This window comes from Talpa occidentalis, unplaced genomic scaffold, assembly GCF_014898055.3.
Source record: "Talpa occidentalis isolate TD23 unplaced genomic scaffold, MPIMG_talOcc4v2.1 talOcc4.8, whole genome shotgun sequence".
In the NCBI taxonomy this organism is placed as follows: domain Eukaryota; kingdom Metazoa; phylum Chordata; class Mammalia; order Eulipotyphla; family Talpidae; genus Talpa; species Talpa occidentalis.
Genome location: NW_023605194.1, coordinates 11,877,526 through 11,901,509, shown reverse-complemented (window position 1 = coordinate 11,901,509; position 23,984 = coordinate 11,877,526). Strand labels below are relative to the sequence as shown.

General features: G+C 48.6%; 1 protein-coding gene across 1 annotated transcript in view; it reads left to right on the top strand.

The window, feature by feature from the left end:
* The window catches only part of TCF7L2 (transcription factor 7 like 2), a 191,726-nt gene extending 168,019 nt beyond the window's left edge, over positions 1–23,707 (top strand). The window contains 11 exon segments of the mRNA XM_037497544.2: positions 738–870; positions 2,837–2,939; positions 4,979–5,065; positions 9,867–9,992; positions 10,873–11,032; positions 11,389–11,496; positions 15,447–15,495; positions 16,075–16,125; positions 17,391–17,463; positions 22,931–23,112; positions 23,115–23,707. Coding sequence (XP_037353441.1) covers positions 738–870; positions 2,837–2,939; positions 4,979–5,065; positions 9,867–9,992; positions 10,873–11,032; positions 11,389–11,496; positions 15,447–15,495; positions 16,075–16,125; positions 17,391–17,463; positions 22,931–23,112; positions 23,115–23,353 — 1,311 coding nt within the window. The 3' untranslated portion in view covers positions 23,354–23,707.
* The last annotated feature ends 277 nt before the right edge of the window (positions 23,708–23,984 follow it).

The following is a 23,984-nucleotide window of genomic DNA, read 5'->3' as shown; positions in this document are numbered from 1 at the left end:
TCTAAAATGCATACCTTTTATTAGCCCAATTCATCATCATCGAGTTAATTTATTAGCATTCCCCGATGACTTCCTAATGAAATTTCTAATGAATCAGGCCCACTGTAATCTACATAAAATATGCAGGCGCTTGCCTAGAAGCTTAGAGCTTTCTGGTAAAGTCCATGCTCCCAACCAGACCTTGAGTGGGGCTTTTCACCCTTGCTGTCTGCAAAGGATTACAGAGGGCCCGCTGGTTTTAAGGGGCAGGGAGGGCTCAGAGCCAGGGTGGTAGTGGGAGGTGGGCCCTGCCACGATTCCTGTAACCGTAGATTTTCCTAGCCTGACCCCTTTGAAGCTCTCCTGCCTGCCTCCTGGAGGTTGCTGGAGTGGGCTCCTGGTGTAGGAGAGCCCCCCTACAAACAAGCACGCAGTAGGCCTAGGAGATGAAACCACTGTTTCCACTTTACCTGCCAATGGGACAGGTGCAAGTGCTTGGGCTTCATAAATGGGGGGCGAGGGTAGAGAAAGATCTTTAAAAGCCAGGCTCATGGGGAGGCCAGAGCTGCCAGGGACTTACCCCAGGGCTGTCTGTTGACTTTGATGCATGAATAGGGACTGGGCTGCTGGGAGTGAGAACCTCTTAGGAAATCAAGGTGGGAGCTGGAGGGTTGGGGGACCCGAGTCCTGTGGTCTGTAGGCCTGGCAGCTGGAACCGACTCAGTGGAGTCTTTTCTCTGTTCTTGTCCTCCCCACAGTCGAACAAAGTACCGGTGGTGCAGCACCCTCACCATGTCCACCCGCTCACGCCTCTTATCACGTACAGCAACGAACACTTCACCCCGGGAAACCCACCCCCACACTTACCGGCTGACGTAGACCCCAAAACAGGTAGGCCTTGTACTTGGCTGCCGAGGGAGAGGGCTGGTCCTGGGGCTGCCGGTCCACATGCGGGGGAGGGGCGGGGGCTTTGGGGGTGGTGGGTAGCAGTGGAGGAGCTTCTGTTCCTCTCCTGGGTGTTGGAAGGGAAGCTGGAGGGGTAGGGGGCAGAGCCTGGAATGGAAGTGGGTTTCTCCTCCCCTAGGACTCAAAATTTGCAGAGTGTCCCCGGAGGGGCTGTCAGCAAGCTAACTGAGAGCCATTCAGTGGCCTCTAAGTCTCAGAGCCTCAGACCTACTTGGGGACATCTCCTTGGCTCCTTCTTACCTCCTTGGGAATATAAATGAGAGAGCTGTGTTTCCCTTAGGAACCCTGCCACTCGGCCAGAAATTGTGGCATAGACACAGGAGGCCTCATGTCCGGGCTCCCGTTCTCTTTGCTGATTTACTTAGCTTCTTCCTCCCCTGCCATATGCTGGGGATTATCAGACCCATTTTACAGATGGGAAAACCGAAGCCCAGGAATATTTCTTCTTGGCATCACCGAACAACCGACAAGGTATCAGGCAGAAAGCGACCTTCAGCCTTTACACTGGGTGCTTGTTGGAGGAGCAGCCAGGAGGCTTCATCCAGGCTGGGCAGACCCAGGCTAGGGCACTCGACCTAGCTGGTCGTCAGAAGGATTGGAATGGCCAGTCTACATCACTTTGTCCGAGAACCTGCTAGGTGCTGGGCCAAGGCGGACTGCCTTCGTGGCCCTAGTGAAGCCATACATTAGCTGGTTTTCCCCAGCCTCTGAGCCCCTCTGTTCTCAAGGGGGGACCTGGAATGGCTGGAGGAGACCGCCAGCTGGCCCCGGGCTCCTGGAGTGAATGGCAGCATCTACGTCTCATTTAAATAATGGCAGTACAGGGAATAGCTTTTAAATGGTTATCGTAAAACATATGATTAACGTCTGCGGACTGTTTACTTTTCCTCTGCGAACATTCTTTCAAGTGTGCGAATGGCTGGGTGTAAGGCCCAAGCCCAGCTAATCGGTATGGTTTTTGTAATAGAGAAAAAGCCACGACTGCATGAAAATGTCACCCGGGGAGACTTAATTTACAGATTAAAAGCTTCCTGAGTGAAATGGAAAAAAAATTAAAAGATAGTTTTCACCCGTGAACGTGCAACTCATTCCCTTCCAGGCTGTGTTAGTCCTGTGGGGCTGCTCGCGGGGCCTCCTTCAGCGGCATGCTTAGCCTCTGGCCCCAGTTGCTCCCCTCACCCTTGCCTTCTAAGAACTGCTCATGGGGTGTGCTGCCAGGGGTCAATACGCTGTGGTGGCCAGACCTGCAGGATTCACTCATGTGGGCCTTATGGAGGGCCTTGGTCCCCAAGATACAGCAGTACATGTGGGGGAGTTAATCCACACAGGTGACTCTTAGGATTGGGGGCTCTAGGCCCCCAGCACTCCCCATATGTTCAGTTCTTTCTGATCTGCCTTGGAGAAGATGCCATGGTGTTTGGTGAGTTTCTCCTACAGCTTATCTCCTAAGTTGAGGTGGAAACTTTCTAGAGTTAAAATTTCTGGAGGGAAGAAAGGATCACCTTTCCAAAAGCTATAACTAGAAAGAGTGTTGGTGACCAGTAGAGTGAGTCTCCTGCAGGCAAGACACAGTCAAGTGTGGAAGTGCGAGTTGCACGGGCAAAGGGCACGAATATGTTTCATCACCTACTGTGTGCCAAGCCCTTTAGAATTCACCAAATATCTGAGACAGGAAAAACCCAAGATGCCATTTTTAGAGCCTGTCTGAATCTGCCCACCATACTCATCCACCTAGAACGAGATAAGGCAGGTGTTCAAACCAGGGCGGAAGGAGAAGGCGAGGAAGCTCACCGACTTGGCAGGTTTCAGAAGAGATGCCCCGCCATCCTGCCCACCCCACCTCTGCCACTTTCTCTTTCCTTCATCCCTGAAATGCTGTTTCTTCTCCCAGGAATCCCACGGCCTCCGCACCCTCCAGACATCTCTCCGTATTACCCACTTTCGCCCGGCACCGTAGGACAAATCCCCCATCCGCTAGGATGGTTAGTACCACAGTAAGGAGTTCCATTTTTTAATTTCCTTTTTGTTTTGTACACGGGCATGCTCATTATTTATTCTGTGTATGTGTGGGTGTGCTGGAAAGACAGGGCTGGGGGTGGTGGGTGGGGAGGAAGTTTGCTGAAATGCCCCATGGAAGAGCAGGCAAATCAGTAGCCTTTCAGAGGGATTATGCAGGGCTAAGGTTGTTGCTACTTAGCATCCTGAACCTGTGGTCCCCAAAGGCTCCACGTGGCCCTCTGTGAACAAAGGTCCTCTACAATTATGAGATAACCAAGAGGGAAAAAGCACCACAGTGGCAGGCTGTGGGCGACTCAGTGGCAGGGACCCTCTGGTGGTGATGCCTGATGGAGGGGATCCTTACGCTATCCCAATTGAAAGAATAATAATTAAAAAAAAAAAACCTTTGGGAATTGCAGAAGGTCCTGAGAGCCTCTCTGTGCAGTGATGCCCATCGTGGCTTTTCTGCTGGTGACCACCCCAGCCAGGGTCCCTTTAGACTGAGGCAACAGAGGAGCAGGAACAGGCTGAGCCTGAAATCCAGGGGTCTCCGGGCCCCTCACACCCAGCCAACACTCCAAGGCTGACCATGACAGCAGAAGGTGTGTCCGGGGGAGGCTCCATGTTATTCACCAGCATCTCTAAGAACTTTTGCATGTTGAGAGCTTCGCCTAAATTATGGGGAGAGGCTGGGGTGGCTGGATAAGAACCCTGACGCTAGTAGGTGGGGTCTTCCTGAGGCTCATCCCTAGTTCCTGGCAGGTCCCAGATCTCAAAACCACCTTCCATAGTTTGCCCTCTCATCACTGGGTTTTACTTTCCAGCAGCACTCAGGAACTGCCCTCAGATAGCCAAATATGTGGGCTTTAGCATTAGCATAGAAAGACCCTTAAAATGAGAGAGTATGTGTATGTGTGTGTGCATGTGCATGTAATATGTGTTTTGCAATTGTGTGTTTCTGTGTCTCTATTTCTCCATGTTTATGAGTGCTCTCTACTCTTTAAAAACACAGAACAATTTGTTAAATCTTAACAGGAATAGGTAGCGGTAACACTCAAGTTTGGGCGTTAGGGAAGACACCCTTTCATAGCTTCAAAAGAAGATGCAACTTTGGAGTGATTCCCCACCCCTCCCCCACTCCGAGTTCTACCTTTATTTCTCTAGTTGAACAAATTCTACCCTTTTTCTGAAAAAACAGGTTGTATTGCATAATAGTTATGTAAATCCCCCACCCCCACCCCCACATACACACCCCGGTGTATTTTCTTCCTCCATTCTGTTTGGGAGGATGGACATGAGCTGTGTCCCATTGCTTCTTCGGTACATGGGCCATCCAGCTGATGGGGAGCTATCTGAAGGCTAGATAAAAAGGAATAGCCAACTCAGACAGCCCTCTGTCAGAAAAAGTTGTGTGTCTTTCATGAAGATGCTATTTTGCATGTTGCTGTATTTTTTAATTATTGTAATGAGGTGTGATTGTCTATTGGTTACCCACAATTCTTCTTGGGGACTCTCCCCCCCGGTAACTCTTGTCAACACTTGTTAATTTGACAAAAGGCTACAAATTAAGCTCTGTTAATTTAATGTTTTCTCACCGAGATCTAAATACCGAAAGAGGCCCAAAGCGCAACTGAAGTCCTTTGATTCACTGTACTTTATTTTGGTATAAATTTACATTCATTATTGTTTTCCTTTGGATGTGTAGCCCTCAATTAGTGTGATGGCTCCATTAAAGCAAGCGAGACTTCGCCTTTAATTATTACAACAAAACACCTAGTTTCAGCTTGGGGAGAGGGTCTCTATTGACATAAGCAGAGGTTATAAAATTTAATTAGCCATTCCTATCAGATTTATGGCATTCAAATTGTTCTGTGTTTCTTCCCTTTGATCCTTCCTGTACAATCCCCAAGATTTTTGTTCTGATCAAATGAGAATAAAGCTTACTGTGCAGAGAGAACTTTTCCTTTTTCTTCTTTTTCTTTTCCCCACCCCCACCCTCATTGGCAGCTCTCTCACTTTGTACCCCCTCTTGTAGGCAAGGTCAGCCAGTGTACCCAATCACCACAGGAGGATTCCGCCACCCCTACCCCACAGCTCTGACTGTCAACGCGTCCATGTCCAGGTGAGTTCCAGGAACGGGGCCCTGCTGCCCAGCCCCTGGGTGACCTCCCAGAAAGTGCTCTAGGTTGTCATTAGACCTTGCAGGGGCTGCTGCTTCATGCAGTTCTGAGGTGTAAGATGGACACAGCATTAAGCTTTATTCCTAGAAAATACTGAAAAATTGCCCCAGATCTCCAAAGTAGATGCCATCAAACTTTCAAGGTCAAATTTTGGAGTCAATCGATTGAGCGATAATTTTTAAGAATTGAAGAAGGCAGAAAGGGACAGTTAGGATATGCAGAAGCTTTTTAATGTGTCCATTCTCGTGCCTTATATTGGGCAAGAAAGGGAAGGCTGGAAGTCATTTTAGTATTATACAAAGATGAGTTTAGAAAAGCTTACTGGTCTTTTCAGAGCTCAGACTTTAGTGTCAGCACTGTCCAATAGAACTGTGAGGTGCACCACATGGAATTTTAAGGTTTTTTTTTTTTTTTTTTTTTTTTTTTTTTTTTTTGCTAGCAACATTTTTTAAAGATTAAAACAAAAATCCAGAGGAATGATTTTTAGTGATACTTTATTCAGCCCAGTATGGTTAGAATGTTATTCTGACACGTGGCCACTGTGCAGCACCTATTAATGAGGCTTTCCTTTCTGTTTTGTACTTAGTTTCTGAAATCTGATGTGTATTTTACACTCATAGCACATCTCAACTTGCTGGCCACCGTTCAAGTGCTCGTAGCTGCCTGTGGCTGGTCACTGCCACACTGGCCTTCATAGTGTGAATACTTGAAGGTTTCACAAAAGTTCTGTGTTTATGATTATGGTATCTTTACACATATAAATACATATAATACACCCACGTACATGTGCCCAGATCTCGCTAATCCCCATGTTATCCTTTTCCTCCCTCTAATTAATTCTGGCTAATTTTTCAGTGACTGTTAGTTTATTTACAAACTGGTTGGCAGCAGCATATTTAAGTAGTCACTAATTGCTCCTAATGATAGTTTTATTTTCTGTTCATCTGATTTTCGGGCAAGTTAATTAAATCGGTGGAGGTTTAGACTTTCCTGATGGACTGCAACAACTAATCCATTTTGATGATGGCACATAATTAAATTAGTATGCATTACATGGCAAGGATGCTGCCCCCCAGTCTCTTCCCCCAATCTTTGTAACCAACTAGGGACCTAAGACCAGAGAGAGGTTAGAAAGATAGACCAAGAGGCCTGTTGTCCTGTGCACCAAAGAATGATTTGGAATCACTGCATTAAGATAATCACATATGTTAAGAAAAATAAACTCTAATTATGCCATGGATGTTATGCCGTTTTAGGGGTTTCCGATATGTGATAGATCATCTCAATTGCAAAACCTCTCCAGTATTTGTGAGGCGGGAAAATGCTGTGGTCTCATTCTTAGGCAGAAGATGAAGGTTATGTTCATTAAATAACGCCATCACAACCTTGCAAAAGCCTGGAAACGAATAGGGAGTCTCCCAGGAGGAGAACTGCTTCTGAGAAGCTTATAACCCACACCTCATCCTCCCTCCAAACCAGAGTTTCTGTGATACACCTGATTGTTTTTCGTGTTTATTTGGAGTATTCCAGAGGTTAAAAGCGGTGAAGCAGTCGAGGACAGGGATTGGGGTTAAGCTTATCGATTGAATGATCATTAGGAGGTTAGTCGATGATTTATAGGCGGGCAGGGGGAGGAGGGAAGGCAGGGGGAACCGTGGGAGGAAAGGTTAGGAGCTCGAGGTGCAGGGGGGAGGCGGCCGATTCCCCAGGTAGGCCTTATGAAAGGTAGCTTAGTTAAAAAGCACATACAGCAAATTAAATACATTATTGTGGTAATGGGGCGACAGAAGTATAGGTCTATTATACTTATGGCAGTTATAGGGAATGTAGACAGCTTGCCCTGTTCCAGAACACCCTTTGATATTCATTCTATTCAGCAGCAAGGCCAGGACTTCTCAGAATTAAGTGATGGGTCATTATACTTTAAACACCATGGAGAAGCCTAGATTGGCAATTAAACAGCTCTTGCTGACACTCACTTGTGCCACCCTGTGACCCCCTTTAGATTGAGATGTTGGAGCTCCGGGCCCTCAGCCTGCTAAATTGGCGCAAGGCTCTTCTCCTGACGAGAGTGGGCTCTGAAATCTGCCGGCTTCAAAGGGAGCGAGATCATGTATAAACCATAATGTGGGTGCACCGTGGCTCACAAAAAATAAGGCAGGAAGAGATGAAATGTTACAAGTGCAAGGGGGAAAATGAGAGAATAATGACAAACCTAATGCAACTCAAAGCAGGATTGTTGCAGAGGAAAATGCATCCTACTGCTTGTGCATAAAATCAAGGCCGGCAGATGACATCCAGTTAACAGAAACGTGTCAACAGTGAAGTAAAGTGAGAGTGAGTAAGAGAGAAGCCCCTGAGACAGCCAGAAACAAAAATTAGTTGTCCTTAACAAGTTAAGGTTCATCATTATATTCTGGCTTGGAGCCATAAAAGCAGACGGGGGTATATAATGAGCTGCTTAGAATTTTTAGGGTGTTTATTGCATTGCATGAAATAGTTGTCTGCGACAAGGAATTTCTTAAGTGAAGGTATGCACACTGCCCCCTGCCCCCCCCCCCACACACATGCACACACTCTCACTTCGGGTGTATGAGCACGTTTGTAGGTATCTGCACGTGCACATATTCTTCATGCCTGCACCCATAAATTTTCCCCACCCCTAACTGTACACAAATTGGGGTACCTCCCTGTACTGCTTGGTGTGTGCACGTGAGCATGTGCACACACTATTTTTAAATCTCTTTCCCTCTTTTCCTCTCCCTTCCTCTCTGTCTCTCCCCCTCTCTCGTATGACTGTACACATATTCTCATTCAACAGGAAGGGAACATATGTATTTGAAGAATGTCGAGCCTTTAAAATTCACAGTAAAAGCTGCCACTCCACCCACCACTTCACCCAGGGGCTTCCAAGAACACATGTTCTTAACTCATGTTTCCACCAAGGCCTTGGAGCAGTGGGAGGGAGTCTGGTGTGACTAGGAGCCCAGGTGCTACCCAAGGGCTTGATTTTCCTGTCTTCAGGGGGACTGGGTGTGTGTGTACGCATACGCTTTCTCATAGAATTTTGCTTTTCTTCCTTTTTTTTGGGGGGGGGGGAGGGCAACCTGAAAGTGTGTTAATGATTCTTACTTAAAAAAATTATGTCCTTGTCACCAAACTTTGATTTGTAAAGGCTGTGGCAGCTGGGGTCACATTGGGATGGAGTTTCCAAGTCAAGTGTCTGCTGTGATTCTGCATTTCTTAGTGCTTTTCTCTGTTGAGCTGTACATATTCTATTATACTTGACCGTCCATCCACTTCTCAAATTAATATTTGCTCTGTTATTTTGTGGAATAAATGGAAATTACTCAACCCTCTGATTGGCCTTGTGAAGAAAAGCAGTGTCCTCTTGATAAGCCCTCATTAGCACCCCCAGTTCCCACCAGAACTGGCTTCCTGAAGAGCAGGTCAGCATTCCTGGGAGGGGGTGTGGTAGGGCTGTTGTGGTTTGGATTGAATACGAAGGCAGCAACCGCCAGGCCTGCTTTTCCCTTCACTCAGGTGAGCAGCATCCCATTGGCTCATCTGTATGACTTGTTGGAAGGAGCCAGGAGGCTGCCATCTTGTCTTCTGTGGGGGCTCTACCCTTTCAGCCTCATCCTGCCTCCCTCTGAAGTAGTGTGTCTTCTTAAGGAGAGGTGGCTCTCCTAATCCCGTGCCAATCACGATGACTCCAAGTATACCAGAAAATGAAAACTGTTCTTGGGATCCATTGTCAGTTTGCCTATGAGACAATGAGCATTTTGAAATTAGTGCTTTATGATCTGGCTGATTTGTGTGGTTGGGAAATGCTCGTCCAAGATTTCCAGGGAGCTTTAAAGAATTTTTCTAAAAATTTTCTAGGAGAGAAAACACCGCCTTTGTTTACCATTCTGACATTCGTTTAGAAGGATTTTCAACAAATAGACAACATACTAAGTAAAAGTCACTTAGGAATCCTAGAACTTTAGAATGGGGAAAGCATGTAAATTGGAATTCAAAGCTTCATGTGTGTCTGTGTGTGTATAAAATACAGGCTCCTACCCGGCCTCTTTCTATAAGGAAGATACAAACTCATTTAAAAGGTCCATGACTTATGATGTGAACCAGATAGGAAATGTTTGGATTGCCTCCATCGGTCCACCTTACTCTCTCCCATTCCTGTCAAAACAATGGGGCACAGCAGCAAAAGGAAAATAAAAATTTTATGCACTCCATCAACAGAATGAGGCCTAATGAGGCCTGCACAGCATTGTAAAAAATGTGTGTATACTTCAACTGCATTAATATTTTATTTAGCTGTCAATATGCAACAAAAGATTTCACCTTTCAGTCTAGAGCTGATTAGGACTTAGGAAATTGTCTTCTTAGATGTCACTAATAATACCTCCAAAAACAAGGGAACGTGTGATTTCCAGCAGGTAGTCCAAGACTAGTTTTCTGCCCAAGTACATCCATTGAATTTGTCTTTTGCTAAAGATGTTAAAAATCATAATGTGTCATGTCAGTAGCAATCATGAAGGGGGAGACTGCCTTTAATGACATTATGAGAATGATTATGTTTAATTTATTGCTAATTAATGCTGACAGGTTTCATATGCCTTGAGTTGCTTTCATGTGAGTGTGATGCGCTGTTTTGTTTTTTTTTTTAATTGTGTGTACACATCCCTCCCCATTCATTCATTTTGATTCTGACGATTTACACAGCTTCCTGTCTTCCAGGTTTCCCCCTCACATGGTCCCACCACATCACACTCTCCACACGACCGGCATCCCTCACCCGGCCATCGTCACGCCGACCGTGAAGCAGGAATCCTCCCAGAGTGATGTGAGCTCCCTCCATAGCTCGTGAGTGTCACTCTTTGGGGGCTCTCTCCTTGGCCCTCAAACCTGGGGGTGACCTGCCGTGTTTGACTGGAACCCCCTCACCAGCGGGGGCTCTGGACCCTTGCAGAGAAGCAGACAGTGCACAGGGTGGAGTGAGTTCCGTGGAGGTGCCGGGGCGGGCGCTGGGAGTACATGCCAGGCTCTTTCTGTGTGTGCACAGCAGTCCTCCCTTCTTGGTGGTTTCTGCTCCCCACCATCAACCATGGTCTGAAAAGATCCCAAATGAGAAGGTTCTCGGAGCGCGATAGAGACCACACTCACAGAGCTGTTTCTGGTCTCTTGTTACAGTCGTTCTGTTTTATTAGCGGTTGTTAATCTCTTACTGTACCTGATTTATAGACTCAGCTTTCTCTCGGGTAGGGATGTAGAGGAAAATGCATAGTAGGAGTAGGGTGGGGTGTCGCCTGCGGGTCCAGACCTCTTCTGGGGTCTTGGGATGTATTTCCCGTGGGTCAGAGGGGAAACTGTACTTGGGTGGGGATTTGCAACCAAGGGGATTTGACCCTGGGCCTCTGCTTGAACATTTGGGACTCTGTTATGGGGCCATGAGAGATGTCCACTGAGATGGAAGTGGCCAGGCGTGCTTGCCCCGTGGCTTGGGAAAGCCATGCATTTGCACACTGGAGGAAGTGATGAAAGAACCTCTCTTCTCCCCTCCATACACCCCTTCCCAGGCCACTTTTGTTCCGGCATCAGGGTGGAGAAGACTGGAAGTAGAAGCAGGCTTTGTGTGCAGAAATGCTGGGTTTGGGAGTTCAGGCAGCAGGGACAAGGGCTCTGGAGGAAGTTGGGTCTTGTGATGGTTTATTGGGTCATGTCTGTTGGTTTTGTCTATACCCAGAAAACATCAGGACTCCAAAAAGGAAGAAGAGAAGAAGAAACCCCACATAAAGAAACCTCTTAACGCATTCATGTTGTATATGAAGGAAATGAGAGCGAAGGTCGTAGCCGAGTGCACGTTGAAAGAAAGCGCGGCCATCAACCAGATCCTCGGGAGAAGGGTAGGTGACCCCTCCTTGCAGAAGAGGGGAGAACGGGCCTGCACACAGTGGGAGGGCTGGCCCAGGGTCCCCAGTGCATGGGGAGGCCTTTCCCTTCGACCACATTCTGGCTGCTTTGGGGGCCTTGGTAGAGTCAGGCCCAGTGATTACCTCTTTGGAGGAGTTTCGGGACAGCCTCGGTCAAGAGGGACACATGACCTTTCAGTCTTGGGTGACTCCTGCTCGTGCCAGCACCCCGCAGAGCCCTGCAGATGACACCATTCCTAATGGACTCACCCGAAAAAGCGACAGTGTCCACACCCAGCTACGGTGTGGCTTGTGACACTTTTGCATGCCTCTCCCCCATGTCCCCCCAGTGGCATGCGCTGTCCAGAGAAGAACAAGCAAAATACTACGAGCTGGCCCGGAAGGAGCGACAGCTTCACATGCAGCTGTACCCCGGCTGGTCCGCCCGGGATAACTATGTAAGTGGATAGCTTTGCTCCTTGGGTGTCCCTATGGATAGAAGGAAATTGAACTGCCGGCTTGAAGCAGGCCTCAAAGCCATTCAGTCCCCCCCACTTTGGGGACCTATAGCATCTTGCCCAAACTGCAGAGGGTCTTTTCTAGGCCTCCAGTACGAGTCCATCAGCATGTGCTAGATCTTCAGGGAGGAGACTGGTGTCCTGGCTTGGGCCCTTTGGGGTCATTGGATCTGTCTACACCTTCATGCCACGTTTCCATCCAGGGCAGCCAACATATCCTGGCCTGTGTTCCTCATCCTTCTCAGCAGGGATGTGTGGGTGGCCTTTCAAGGGAATACCAGTCTGTAGGGGTAGACACAGAGTTTACTGCCTCACTGTGCCTCCAGCCGGGCTTTTACCCTTAGGAGTGAGAAACAAAACAATCATTCAATGCTGTGGTGCAAGAGAAGTTGGAAGCCAGGTTCATCCTGAGAGTTGCATGATGGGAATATCCCGGAGAGTGGCAGTCTTCCTTTGGCTGCCCGGGTGGAATGACTCAGACCCAGTGAGGTCCCAGGGGGCTGTGTGTTGTGATGTGTGTGTTCCTGGACTCTGCTGGCTCTAGGACTTTTGTTTTCATTGTCACAGCGGTTGTGGCTGCCCTGATGGCTCTTTTCTGCAGCCCATCTCTCTCTCTGTAACCATTCCTTATTATTCTGCTCAGGTTCCAGATGGAAGAAATGTCTCTTGCTTGGCCTAGTACTTCACATGTGCCGATCGGTTTTATGCAGTGATTTTACCACCCACTCTTGGGTGGAAAAGCAAAACTTGTCTCGGTGCCACTAACAGGCCTCTCTTCCCACCTCCTGTCGGTGGCCAGGGGTCATGAGGGTCTCCTCCGTGATCAGTGCATCCTGACCTCACTCTCCCACGAATGTCATTGTGGTGGAGAAGCTCTTCGTGAATGTGGGTTGAGATCCAATCAGTCACTGCTGCCCGCGCACTTAGTGTGTACGTGGGATTGGGAGTTAAATCAGACACAGTTACTCTCTCTGAACTTAGCAGCCGCCAGGGAATCAAAAACGTCATATGGGTACATGGGTCCTGAGCTCAGGCTGTTTCCTTCTTGCTCTGCGTAATTGTTGCACATTTTCCCTCCTTTTATTCTTATACCTTTCAACACGGGCAGGCGAGCTTCCTCTTGCCATGTGGCTGGGGGAGAATGTTGAACAGGCTGCTGGTTCCATTCCCATGGCTTCATCACTGCCCTCACCCTCTGCCTCTGGGTCCCACTGCCCTGCGCTGGCAGCGCTACACTCTTCCTCCTGGGAGTTGAAACAGGAATTAGCGCCAGTGCCTGTCAGGGGCACGTTTGCTCAGCTCAGGGCCCTGTCACTCACAGATGGGCACACACGGGGTCTTAACTGCTTGGGACCTTTCCATTTGTCCTCAGCATGTGTGCCGTGGGGAAGCCTTTCTTCTGGAGCTGAAAGGAAAAGGATGAGAAAGTGAACGCTCTCCCACAGGCTCGCTGCTCACCCCCCCACCCGCCCCCTGACCTCGAGGTGGGGCTTTCCAGCAGCAGCGGGCTCTGCAGCCTCTGCGCGCGAAGCCACCTCATTTCTGAAAAGCTGGTCTCCTGGTGTTGGGTCAGAAGTGCTTAGAGTTCATCTCCGGCTTTCCCTGCTAGAGACCCACTTCTTTGAGCAACCTAGAGTGGTACCACCGAGAGGAATCCAGCTGCCCTGTAGATACCATCTCCCCTGTAGACACTGTGAGTCATAATAGGACCTGCATGTCCAGCTATGCAGGGTGTGCACTGCTCAACTCTGGGATGTGTCGGTGACTCTGGGGTCTGTGGGCCTGGGCCCCCTGGACTTGTGCAGGGGAAACCTCCACAAGGGTACAGGCTGGCTTTGTGATTGCTTTGTGATGGGCTGCGGTTTGCTTGCTGGGAGGTCAGTCAGGCAGTGTTGGCCGAGGCCGATTATGAAGCGATTCCTAGGTTTCAGAGGGCCCAGGAGGCGCTTGAAATGACATCATCTCGGTTTTACATTTGGAAGAGATTTGTTATCATAGGGGACTCTGATAAGACTTGAAGGAATGTTTGGATGTGAAGCTGGATTTGGGGATGGGGCAGGGGTAGAGGATGTTTCTCTCTTGTAAGGACACTTTGCGATTCCTATCATTGTGGCTCATTACACATGGGTATGAAAAGACACACTCTCTCTCTCTCTCTTTCTCTCTTCCCCTAGTCCCTTCTCCACTTGCCCCTTTTCCGCTCTCCCCCTTCTAGATTAAGTAAAAGATAAATCATCATCAGCCATTCTCTCATCTGAGTTCCCCCCTCACTGTCGTGTATTTGGCCTTTTCTTTATTGGTCACTTCTAAAGAGATAATGGAACGACCACCTCCCTTGATGTGTCTCTCTCTTCACTCAGTAGTTTTTATTAAGTTTATTCCTGTCCTCTTCCAGTTAAAATACAGCCTGTCCTCTGGAAGCCTTCAGTCTAAACGGTAATTCCTTAGGCACGAACATCTCAATCAGAAAGTCCAGAACCGGCAGCTGCCCACAAGTGGCAGGATTTTCAACTGCCTCTCCCAGTAGCGTGCAGGAGGTTGGAAGCCGGCGAGCCCCGTGTTGAAGGACGAGCAGCACTTGTGTGCGTGGCTGCCGACGTCATCTGAAGTTGAAGTGTTTCTATGCCCAGTTGTGTTTTCGCTTCAGGCTCCTAAATGCACTGCAATGAGACCCTCCTGCCCGTTGCAAGATGGCGGTTGGCTCCCAGCTCCTTGTGTGGGGACACTGGTGTGAGGAAAGGGGTGCTGAGGCTCAGGAGAGGCACATGAGCTCATCCTTCCTTTATCATTGTGTGTTAGGGAACAAAATGCTTCAAAGAGAAACACGGAACTGGAGGCCAAGATAAATTTCCCAATGGGTAGGGACCCCAAGATCTGAGAGAAAAGAGGTGTCTTCTGTGAATTGGTTGGCTCTCAGTGCTTGACTGGGACATCTGTGGCATCCCTGCCTGTGGGTCCCCAAGCTTTCTACTGGGTCGGGGGTGTGGAATGAGGCCACCACCTCCACGGGTTCTGCCCCAGCCACGTCCTGGCTGTCGCCACAGCATGAGCAGGCCCTTGAGCCAGCCCGGAGGGTCAGTTTCGGGAGAATGTGAAAGGCACGTGCAGGTGCAGTTAGTTCATTCATCACCCTCCTGCTCAGGGGACACGTCATCACCCCAAGCTCTGCATTCTCTGTGGTTTCAGGGAAGTCAGGTCATTTCTCTGTGCCTCAGTTTCATACCTGTGAAATTGGAGTGGTGATCATGTTGTGTGAGATTGTGTGAGGATGGGAGTGAAAATTCACAGCACACTTAGAATCACGCCTGGCACGTGGCTTGTGCTCCATGAATGTCAGCTCTTGTGCAGCATCTGCCATACTGCTGTGGAGCACAGAGAGAACGTGCCTTCCTTGGTGGATGTTCCCTCGTTTTAAAAAGAGGTCAGATGATTTCTGGTTCCATTGCCTGCCCCTCTCTTTTTAACCTCTTTCCCTCTTTTGAAAACAGGGTCCAGGCTGCAGGGAGAGATTCACTGAGGGGAAGGCAGCCAAGATGCCCTATGGCCCCTCTACCCCTCCCTGGAACTGCCTCATTTTTTATGCCTTTAGCACAGAGTTCGCCTCCTCCCTTTTATGGAGTCAGATGCTCTGGGTGTGAGGATCACATAGGTGCGAAGGACAGGAGGTCTTGTCTTGCACCCTCACCCCCCACCCCCATCCTGTCTCTCCAGCTGCAGCACAATCGAAGGCTGTTTGGACGGAGTGGGGGTTGGGGGGATTGAAAGGACTCCAGGAGCCTGTGGATGGAGACAGCAGCCAGCTCCTCCTCCCTCCTGCTTCCCAGGTGAGCCCAGAAGTCCTGCTCCCATCTGTGTCTTGAAATAATTCCCTGTTTCATCTGTTCACCTAGGGGAAGAAGAAGAAGAGGAAAAGGGACAAGCAGCCGGGAGAGACCAATGGTAAGTTAGAATAATGAGGATGGAGGAAGGAGCGGTGCTCTGAGGACCACTCTCTTATGTTAGGCTTCTATCTGGGGGAGGCAGGAGAAATTCAAGGCCAGGACATTGTGGGGGAACCCATCTTAGCCAGCCTTTTTGTTTATGCATTTTAATTAATTGCTTCATGACTGCCCTTTTAAAGCTAGTAACATTCATTGTTGCATGAAAAGCACATTGTAATTCTAGTGGAATGTGTTTTTAAATAACTGCAGAGCCTGTAAGTGGAGAGGGTAGGCATGCCTATGCCGGATTATACAGTCTGCTTATTTTGTATGTGTCTGAGTAGGGATGAGGAGGGGGCTAGGGGAGCAGGAGGGGTGTGTGTGAGTGTTTGATATTAACTGGGCTGTTCCTGAATGTTCTGATGCATGCCTTTACAGTGGTAAATTGCACCCAATTTAAATTAAGGAGGTTTGTCATTCTTTAGAAGAAATTAGAAATACTGCATAGGCAATCTCAGCGGTCCCTTGGAGAAAGCCAGGCTTTTACAAACAACAACAACATTTTGAAGGCTTTGTATAATTTGTTCTTTTTTTTCAGAACACAGCGAATGTTTCCTAAATCCTTGCCTTTCACTTCCTCCGATTACAGGTGCTAATGTCATTTTGAGTCATTAAAATAGTTGATAAACTGTTTTTTAATTTTTCTTGCCATTATAGTTCTATTAACATTAAACACGTATGACATTTGAACATTCTTTAAAATGACCATCTACACGGTTTCGTATGTCTCGGTAGATTTTTTTTTTTCAGTTGCTTTTGTTGTTTTTTTTTTTTTTTTAATTTAACTTCTGCTTTGTTTATTGATTTATTTTCCCCATAACAGTTGTTTAAGCAGTCATGACAGTGACTTAGAGTTGAACTAACTGTGCAAATTGAATATGCAGTATTTCTTTAAAAGAGACTGGTTACAAAACAAAAAAAAAGACCACCAAAATGGAAGGAATTCAGTAATAAACCTCCTTAATCTAATGGCATTTTTTTCATTGCTCCCACTAAGTTTTCTCACGCAAGCATGCATCCCGCAGTATGATTATTTTTTCCTTTGCTTTTTTTTATTTTAGTTTTTTTTCTTCCTTTTGCTTTTTCTGCTCATAATTTGCAAATCCACCCGCATTTTACTGGCATTTTACTGACTGTACCTGCTTAAATGCTGCTGTGAGCGTCTCACTAACTCTTAACAGCTCATTCACACAGCCTGTTTATCTTTATCTGTTCCTCTCTTGATATTAATGAAAATAGATAAAAAAAGACAAGATGAACATTCCAAAAGCTGCAATATCCCAGTCCCACCACCCTTTTCTTTCTTTATTTCTTTCTGTTTTGTTTCATTTTGTTCTGTTTTTATTTGTAGTTTTTTTTTTCTTTTTTAAACTGTTATACTCTGAGAAGAAAAAAGCATGTTACAAACTTAATTCCCTCCTTCGCTTTATTTTCTTCTTTTAAGAAAAACCAATTGAGAAAAAAAGAAAAAAAGGAATGCAGAACCAAAAGAGGAAAAATACGATTTCTAAAAGTTCATTCTTCAGTATCTAACTTCCTTTTATCAGCTCAAACTGAATCTGAGAGACAGTCCTTAAAGAAGGGATACTGCAGCTTTATTTGCATCAGCTAATTTCACCAGTTGATTAAGAATGTGATCTTTACCTTCTTTTTTTTTTAATTAAAGAAAGTTAAAAATCGAAAGTCAATATTTTGTAATTAGTAACCAGGTCATTGATTTATTCCCTTTTTTATTTTTATTTTTTTCTTATTTGTATCTTTCTCTTCCCCCTCCCTCTCTCCTCTCTCTTCTCTTCTCTCTCTCTCTCTCCCATGTCCTCCTCCTCTGCTCGCTTCTTTCTTGAACTCATTCAGACCTGAGCGCTCCTAAGAAATGCCGAGCGCGCTTTGGCCTTGATCAACAGAATAACTGGTGCGGCCCTTGCAGGTGTGTATAGATTCCCAGATTCGCTGTGCTGGTTTGCAGCTGGTCTATTCGGTCCTTCCCCCTTCTCTGGCCTGTTGCTTTGTAGCTCTGTGTGTGGATCTTAGAGGAGACTCAAGGGCGTGGGACACTGCCAAGTGTGATGGGCTCTGTGAGGGTGTGCTTGTTCTCCCTGCTGCTGCTAGCCAAAATGCCACTGTAAAACAGCATCATTTGTGCCTCCTCGGGTCAGCGACAGCAAACCCCAGCGCGCCCCCTCCCAGGGAACGTGCCCTGCCAGCCCCCTTCCTCATGACCGCCCAGGATGGGGCTCAGTGACATCCATCGTCATCCTGGCCTAGGTAGAAGCAAGTGACGTCACCTTCTTCCCTCCTCCCTTCTCTCTCTTTTTATTTATTTTTCCTTGTTGTTTTATGGTTTCTGGTTGTTGTTTTTATTTTATTTTATTTTTTTGTGTTTATCGTTTTATTTTATTTTTCTTTTGACTCATAGAAGTCATTTTCTTTCACGTCCTTGGTGAGGGAAGACAAGTAGAACCCAGGTGCTAGAGAAGACAAGTCAGCGGTAGCTGAGATTTCACAACCGACTAAGCACCACCCACCATTGCCTTGTATTTTTTTGTGTTTACCTTATGCTAACAGATGCAAATACTCCAAAGAAGTGTCGGGCACTGTTCGGGCTTGACCGACAGACTTTATGGTGCAAACCGTGCAGGTATATTACCACTTGGAGGCCTTTGGGAAAAATCAAAGCGTTCTGTCCTTCTGGTACCTTAGAGTGTCGATGTATTTCGACCTCGTTCCCATCTCCTTCCTTGCTGGCATCAATGACTAATGATCCTCAATCTTCAAAATTTCTTTGCTAATTTAATGCCGTGTCCACCCCCCCACCCCGCCCCCCACTTTCTCTTTCTGTCTTTCCCATCCCCAGCCCCTGCTCTTACAAATAGCACGTCCCTGGCGGTAGGACTGAGACCACAACTGTAACAGACCGGGACGGGCACTTAGCCTGTGGCTTTGAAAGCCAGCACCCAGGAACGGGCCCGCCCGGGGTGCGCACACTGAGCGTAGAGACCCACCGACTCCAAAGGTTTGGATGAGCTCGAACTTGCCAGTAGTAGCATCCCCTTGCACTTGGAGCCCAGACACTTTGGAGCAGTGCTCCGGGGCAGGCTTTTTTTGGTTTTGTTTCGTTTCGTTTCGTTTCGTTTTATGTTTAAAAACCTCATGTCTCTGTACAGAGGAGCTTGGGTAGCGGACATTGTTTTACAGTGCTGAAAAGAAGCGTGGCATTGAACGGCAGGCACCAGCTGAAGGGCCGCATGCAGCGAGTCCTGCAGCCACAGACCGCAGTGCTGCGGGCCTGCCAGAGGAAAACAGTTTATCCACTTAGAGAGCGAGAAAGAGCGCTGGTTCCCTAATCATCAGAGGAGCCCATATTAAATGCCCGTGTCCCACCCGCAGGTTCCCGTCCAGCCTGTAATTTCAGGGAAGGTGTAGGTACTTCCTTCTTGGTGGAGGGCTACCCACTCGTTCCTGTCTCGCTTCCTTTACTTTAATGACCACCTTTGGTTAAATTTGTTGTTTCTTTGTTCTGATACAAGCAGTCTTTGAATTTGGAATATTATGATGGTAGGTATCGCAACACCCTGACACGCCTCCCTGTTTGTAGTGCCTCCCTTGTCACGTGTCCCTCTCCGCCATGCCTCCGCCATGTGTTCCGTGTTTAGACGTTAGCTCAGATGTCCATCCCATCACGTGCATGCCCACGAGTCTCCTGTGTCTCTCCCCTCTCCCTGACGCCTTACGAGAGATCGAAGCAGTGCCTCGTATTGACCAGACCTTGAGGGGAGAGAGGCTCCAGAGCCTTTATGGAGAGGGAACTCTACCCGTGACCCACTGCCGCCCCAGTAGGGATTCAGGGCCTTGGGGGAACACCCAGCAGGAGAGAGGGTGAGATGGCCGTGTTTACGGAGGAGACAGGCGCGCCGTCTACACGGTCCCAGGTGGCCGATGAGCAGCAGGGGAGTCTCACAAGGAAGCTGCGGGAGAGTGTTAGGTTTTTTTTATTAGAGCTTGCCAGGAAGACGGGCTGTTTGCCCTTTCTCAGCTGTGCCCTTGTGTCAGAACGTCAGCTGTGCCGAGTCCCATCCGAGACCCCTGCCTTAGGAGAGGACCAGCCCATCCCGGGGCCACACCCAAGGGAGGTTTTGTCACCGTCTGCGGGAACATGTGGCTGGCGCACCCTGTGGAACGGTGCATGGCCTGGCTGCTTTATTTGATTTGTGAGGGGCAAGTGGTGGTTCATGAATCCCTCTTGTTTCAGGAAGCAGTTGCTACAAGTTAGACTTGGCCTTTTTTCCCTGACGGTCATGGACCCAGACAGACATCCCTTCTCAGCCAGAGCCCTCACTCGCTGAAAGCCCGGGTCTTCCTCAGACCAGACTTCTCATGACAGCACCCCCTCCCCAAAATCCCCAAATAATCAAACAAAACCCCAGCCCTTTGTAACTGCTTCATATTTCAGCGGCGTGGTTTTCAAATGTGCAGCTTTGGGGGGGCCCCTCTTGCCATTTTCCTGAGTGCTCCTAGGTTCCCCATCAGTCACCACTGGGACTTAGTACATTTTCCTTCTACCCATAAAGCTTTAAGCAGATGCACTTCTACCCTTTTTAAGGGTGTGATTCCAAAAGAGGGTCAGGAAGAACCCTTTGTCTCAGAATAAATCCATAAGAAGCTAAAAGTGAATTTTTAAGCGGCTAGCCGCTGGTGGAGACGGAGGGTAGCTGGGTGGGGAAGAACAGGAGCGGGGGTTTTGTCCCGTTTTCCTTCAGCTTTTCCTCTTAACTTTGCCAGGATCTGGCTTGATGCTAAATCAATAGGACAAAATAGATTTAAAAGAAAAAAAAAAGCAGTCGCAAAACGAGGCATTTCCTGGCCTGTCGGAAAAGCGCGCATGTGCTCTGGCTGCCTTTGGCTCAGCCACTGGTCCGAAAGGAGCGCGGCGCTGTCATCCCCAGCCAGCATGTCCCGTGTCACCCTGCCCCACTTGCGCCCCATGATGTGGTCCCGAGCCGGGGGCGGGGGGAGAGGAGAGAACACCAGACCTGCACCTAGCTGATCAGGCCTCCTCGCTTGCTGCTCAGGGTTTCTAATTTTATTTGACATTTGAGGACATTTTAACAAGATTCTGTTTTGAGCCCACCAAGTTGCTGTCCCGTCTTCTCACTCTGCCCTAATATAGCATGGAATGCTGCTTGACGTCATACCCCTGTTTCCTGTCGGTTCCCCTTTCTCCCTCCCTGCCTTTCCTCTGCTCTCTCTCATTTTTCCCTGTTGCTTTCTCGGTTTTGCTTATGCCCCATCTCATGCCTACCCTCTACTTTCTCCCATTTTTAAAATGCATGGACATCTTAGTTTTTGGAGCATGTTTTGATCTGCAGGCTAAGGTGGTTTAAAACTCTGAGAGGCTTAATTACTTATCTTGGGTTTCTGGGACGGGAGCAGAACCCACGATCTATCCCAGAGGAGAAAAAGTAACCTTCTCAAACAGAGGTTGGGGGGAGACTGCCCTTGCTCCCCTGAGTTCCTTCCCACCCAGAGGGGTGGTGGATAGCCCTGAGGTTCCTGAGGTCAGCAGCCTAAGGGGTCTCAGCCTCTGGGAGGAAGGGAAGACCTAGCATGTTCCCTCCCTGCCTCCCTTTCCTCCTGCCGTCTTGCTGAGTCCACACCTTACGCACTGAGGGCCATGATCAGACAGCTCTGGGGCTCAGACCCAAGGAGGAACTAGCACACCCCTTCCTTTCAAAGGACAGGGACATCTGACGGGGGTTGCCTTCAACCAGGCAGCATCTTGGTTGCTTTCCAGGGGTGGAAAGCCAGCCGGCGCTTGCGCCCTGGTCTTCAGATGGAGAACCGGCCGCTGCTCTGATGATATCCTAGCGATCCTTAGATGAGCACGTCCCCTGTTTCTGCATGATTTTTACGCACGAGTGGCGTGATCCCCAGGATCACCTTCCCTACCAAATACTGTCCAACCAGACTGAGACTACTAGTAAGTAGGAGAAGCTTTGAGGGTCACACGCTCAATTTCTTGAAGTGACATCCCCGGCCTTTGATGCTAAACAAGAGAGGCTCTGGAATTCGCATTCCTATTTCTTACATAAACGGGTATGGAGAGGGCAAGATTCTGGTTTTGGTGCAGGGTCAAAATCAGTCTTTCTGGGTTACACACCGATCACCACAGTCCAGTCCCCCCCCCCCCCGAAGGTCCACGCTGCGATCCCCCAACTTCTTCTTTGTCGTCACTTCTTGTGACATGCTGCACCCCCATCCACTGCCCTCGGCAAACTGACAAGGGCGGGAGGCCCCTCCCTCCCTCCCACCCTCCCGGTCTCTCCTGCCAGCCTTTTGGGATGGGGGAGGGGAAGACCCCAAGTCTTGGAAAAAAAATTTCAAGTTTGAATCATAATTTAATCCACAACCTGCAGGCCATACAACCAGTTATTCTCGTTCCTTTGGGTCATTTTCTGTTTTTCTTATTCTTCCCCTTCCCTCATCTTTGTTTATCCTCTTCTACCTGTTTTTGGTGGATTTTTGTTTTTTTATTTTTTTACTTTGTTGTTTTTGTTTTGGTTTCTTTTTTTGTTTTGTTTTGTTTTTGTTTGTTTCTTTTGTTTTATTTTTGTTTCTCCCCTCCTTTCACCTGACTCTGACCTCTCTTGATTTGGTGTGGTTCTTAACAGACAAGCCTGAAAGTTCTCTGGGTGTGGGCAGCTGGTGGAGGGTGGAGGTGGTGGTGGTGGTATTGGTGGTGGTGGTGGTGGTGGTGGTGGTGGTGGTGGGTTGAGACCTCCAGCCTCTTCGCTAGCACTGCCTTCAGCTCTGTGGGCTCAACAACCAGCATTTTTGAGTTTCATGTTGATTTGAGGCGCCTGGGGAAGGGGCTCTGCCTTTCTCTTTTAAACACACAAACACACCCCCATGCACACACCCCCCCCATGCACACACACACCCCCATGCGCACACACACCTCTATGCACACACACCCCCCATGCACATACATGCTCTCTCCATTGGGGTGGGAGTGGTGGGGCTGGCGGTGGCGAGGGCGGCTTATGATGGGGGAAGAGGGGATGTCGAGAAGCCCCAACAGAGAGAATCAGGTTGTCGCTTCCATTTGGACACAGCCTCTTTCTGGCCAGCGGGTGCCACCATCTCCCCGCGGCTAGAGGCAGGGGGCCGGGCCCTTGGCGCTGAGTGGGGCAGGGGCAGCAGGTAGGTTAGGGAGTTCTCTTAAGTGCCCTGGTCACCGGAGTTAAAGTGAGGTGGCACCCCGGCCTCTCCTACTTGGCCCCCTGGCCCTGGGCGCGCCACCCGCCAGGGGCACCCGGGGCTCTGAGCGTGGGGTAACTCTCTCCCCTGGCCTCTCTGCCCTGTACTCATCGAGAACTCTCTCCCCCTGTTTCTAGGCGAAAAAAAAAGTGCGTTCGCTACATACAAGGTGAAGGCAGCTGCCTCAGTCCACCCTCTTCAGATGGAAGCTTACTAGACTCGCCTCCTCCCTCCCCACACCTGCTAGGCTCCCCTCCCCAGGACGCCAAGGCGCAGACTGAGCAGACCCAGCCTCTCTCGCTGTCCCTGAAGCCCGACCCCTGGCCCACCTCTCCATGATGCCCCCGCCGCCCGCCCTCCTGCTGGCCGAGGCCGCCCACGGCAAGGCCCCCGCGCTCTGTCCCAACGGGGCCCTGGACCTGCCGCCCGCCGCCCTGCAGCCCGCCCTGCTGCCCGCGCCCGCCCTGGCGCAGGCCTCCACCTCTGCCCTGCACCCCCACGGCGCCCTGGCTGCGCCCCAGCCGCAACCGCTCTCCCTCGTCACCAAGTCTTTAGAATAGCTGTAGCTTCCTCGGCCCTGGTCGGTTCGTGTGGTGTTCTTTGCAGTCGTCTCTTCGTTCTTGCTTTGCTTTACTTTCCCTCCCTCGGAAGGGTTTTGTTTTGTACTCTGATTTTGTGCCACGTGGCTACATGAGTTGATGTTTATCGAGTTCATTGGTCAATATTTGACCCATTCTTATTTCACTTTCTCCTTTTAAATATGTAGATGAGAGAAAAACCTCATGATTCTACCAAAATTTTTATCAACAGCTGTTTAAAGTCTTTGTAGCGTTTAAAAAAAATATATATATATATACATAACTGTTATGTAGTTCGGATAGCTTAGTTTTAAAAGACTGATTAAAAAACAAAAAGGAAAAAAAAAGAAGCGATTTTGAAGCAGCCCTCCAGAAGGAGTTGGTTCTGTATTATTTGTATTAAATACGAGCTTGCGAACCAATCATTTTACATCTGGTTTTTAAACCCCAAGGGCACGATGGATGCAGTGCCATGACCTTTTCTTTTCTTCTGTGTGAAACAACTTTTATTGTGATGTTACTTGTTATTGTTTAAATGTACAGAAACAAAGGGTTAAAATGTGTTAATATACCTTGTTCCATGGTGTTGTTCTTTTGGGGGGAGGGGATGCTA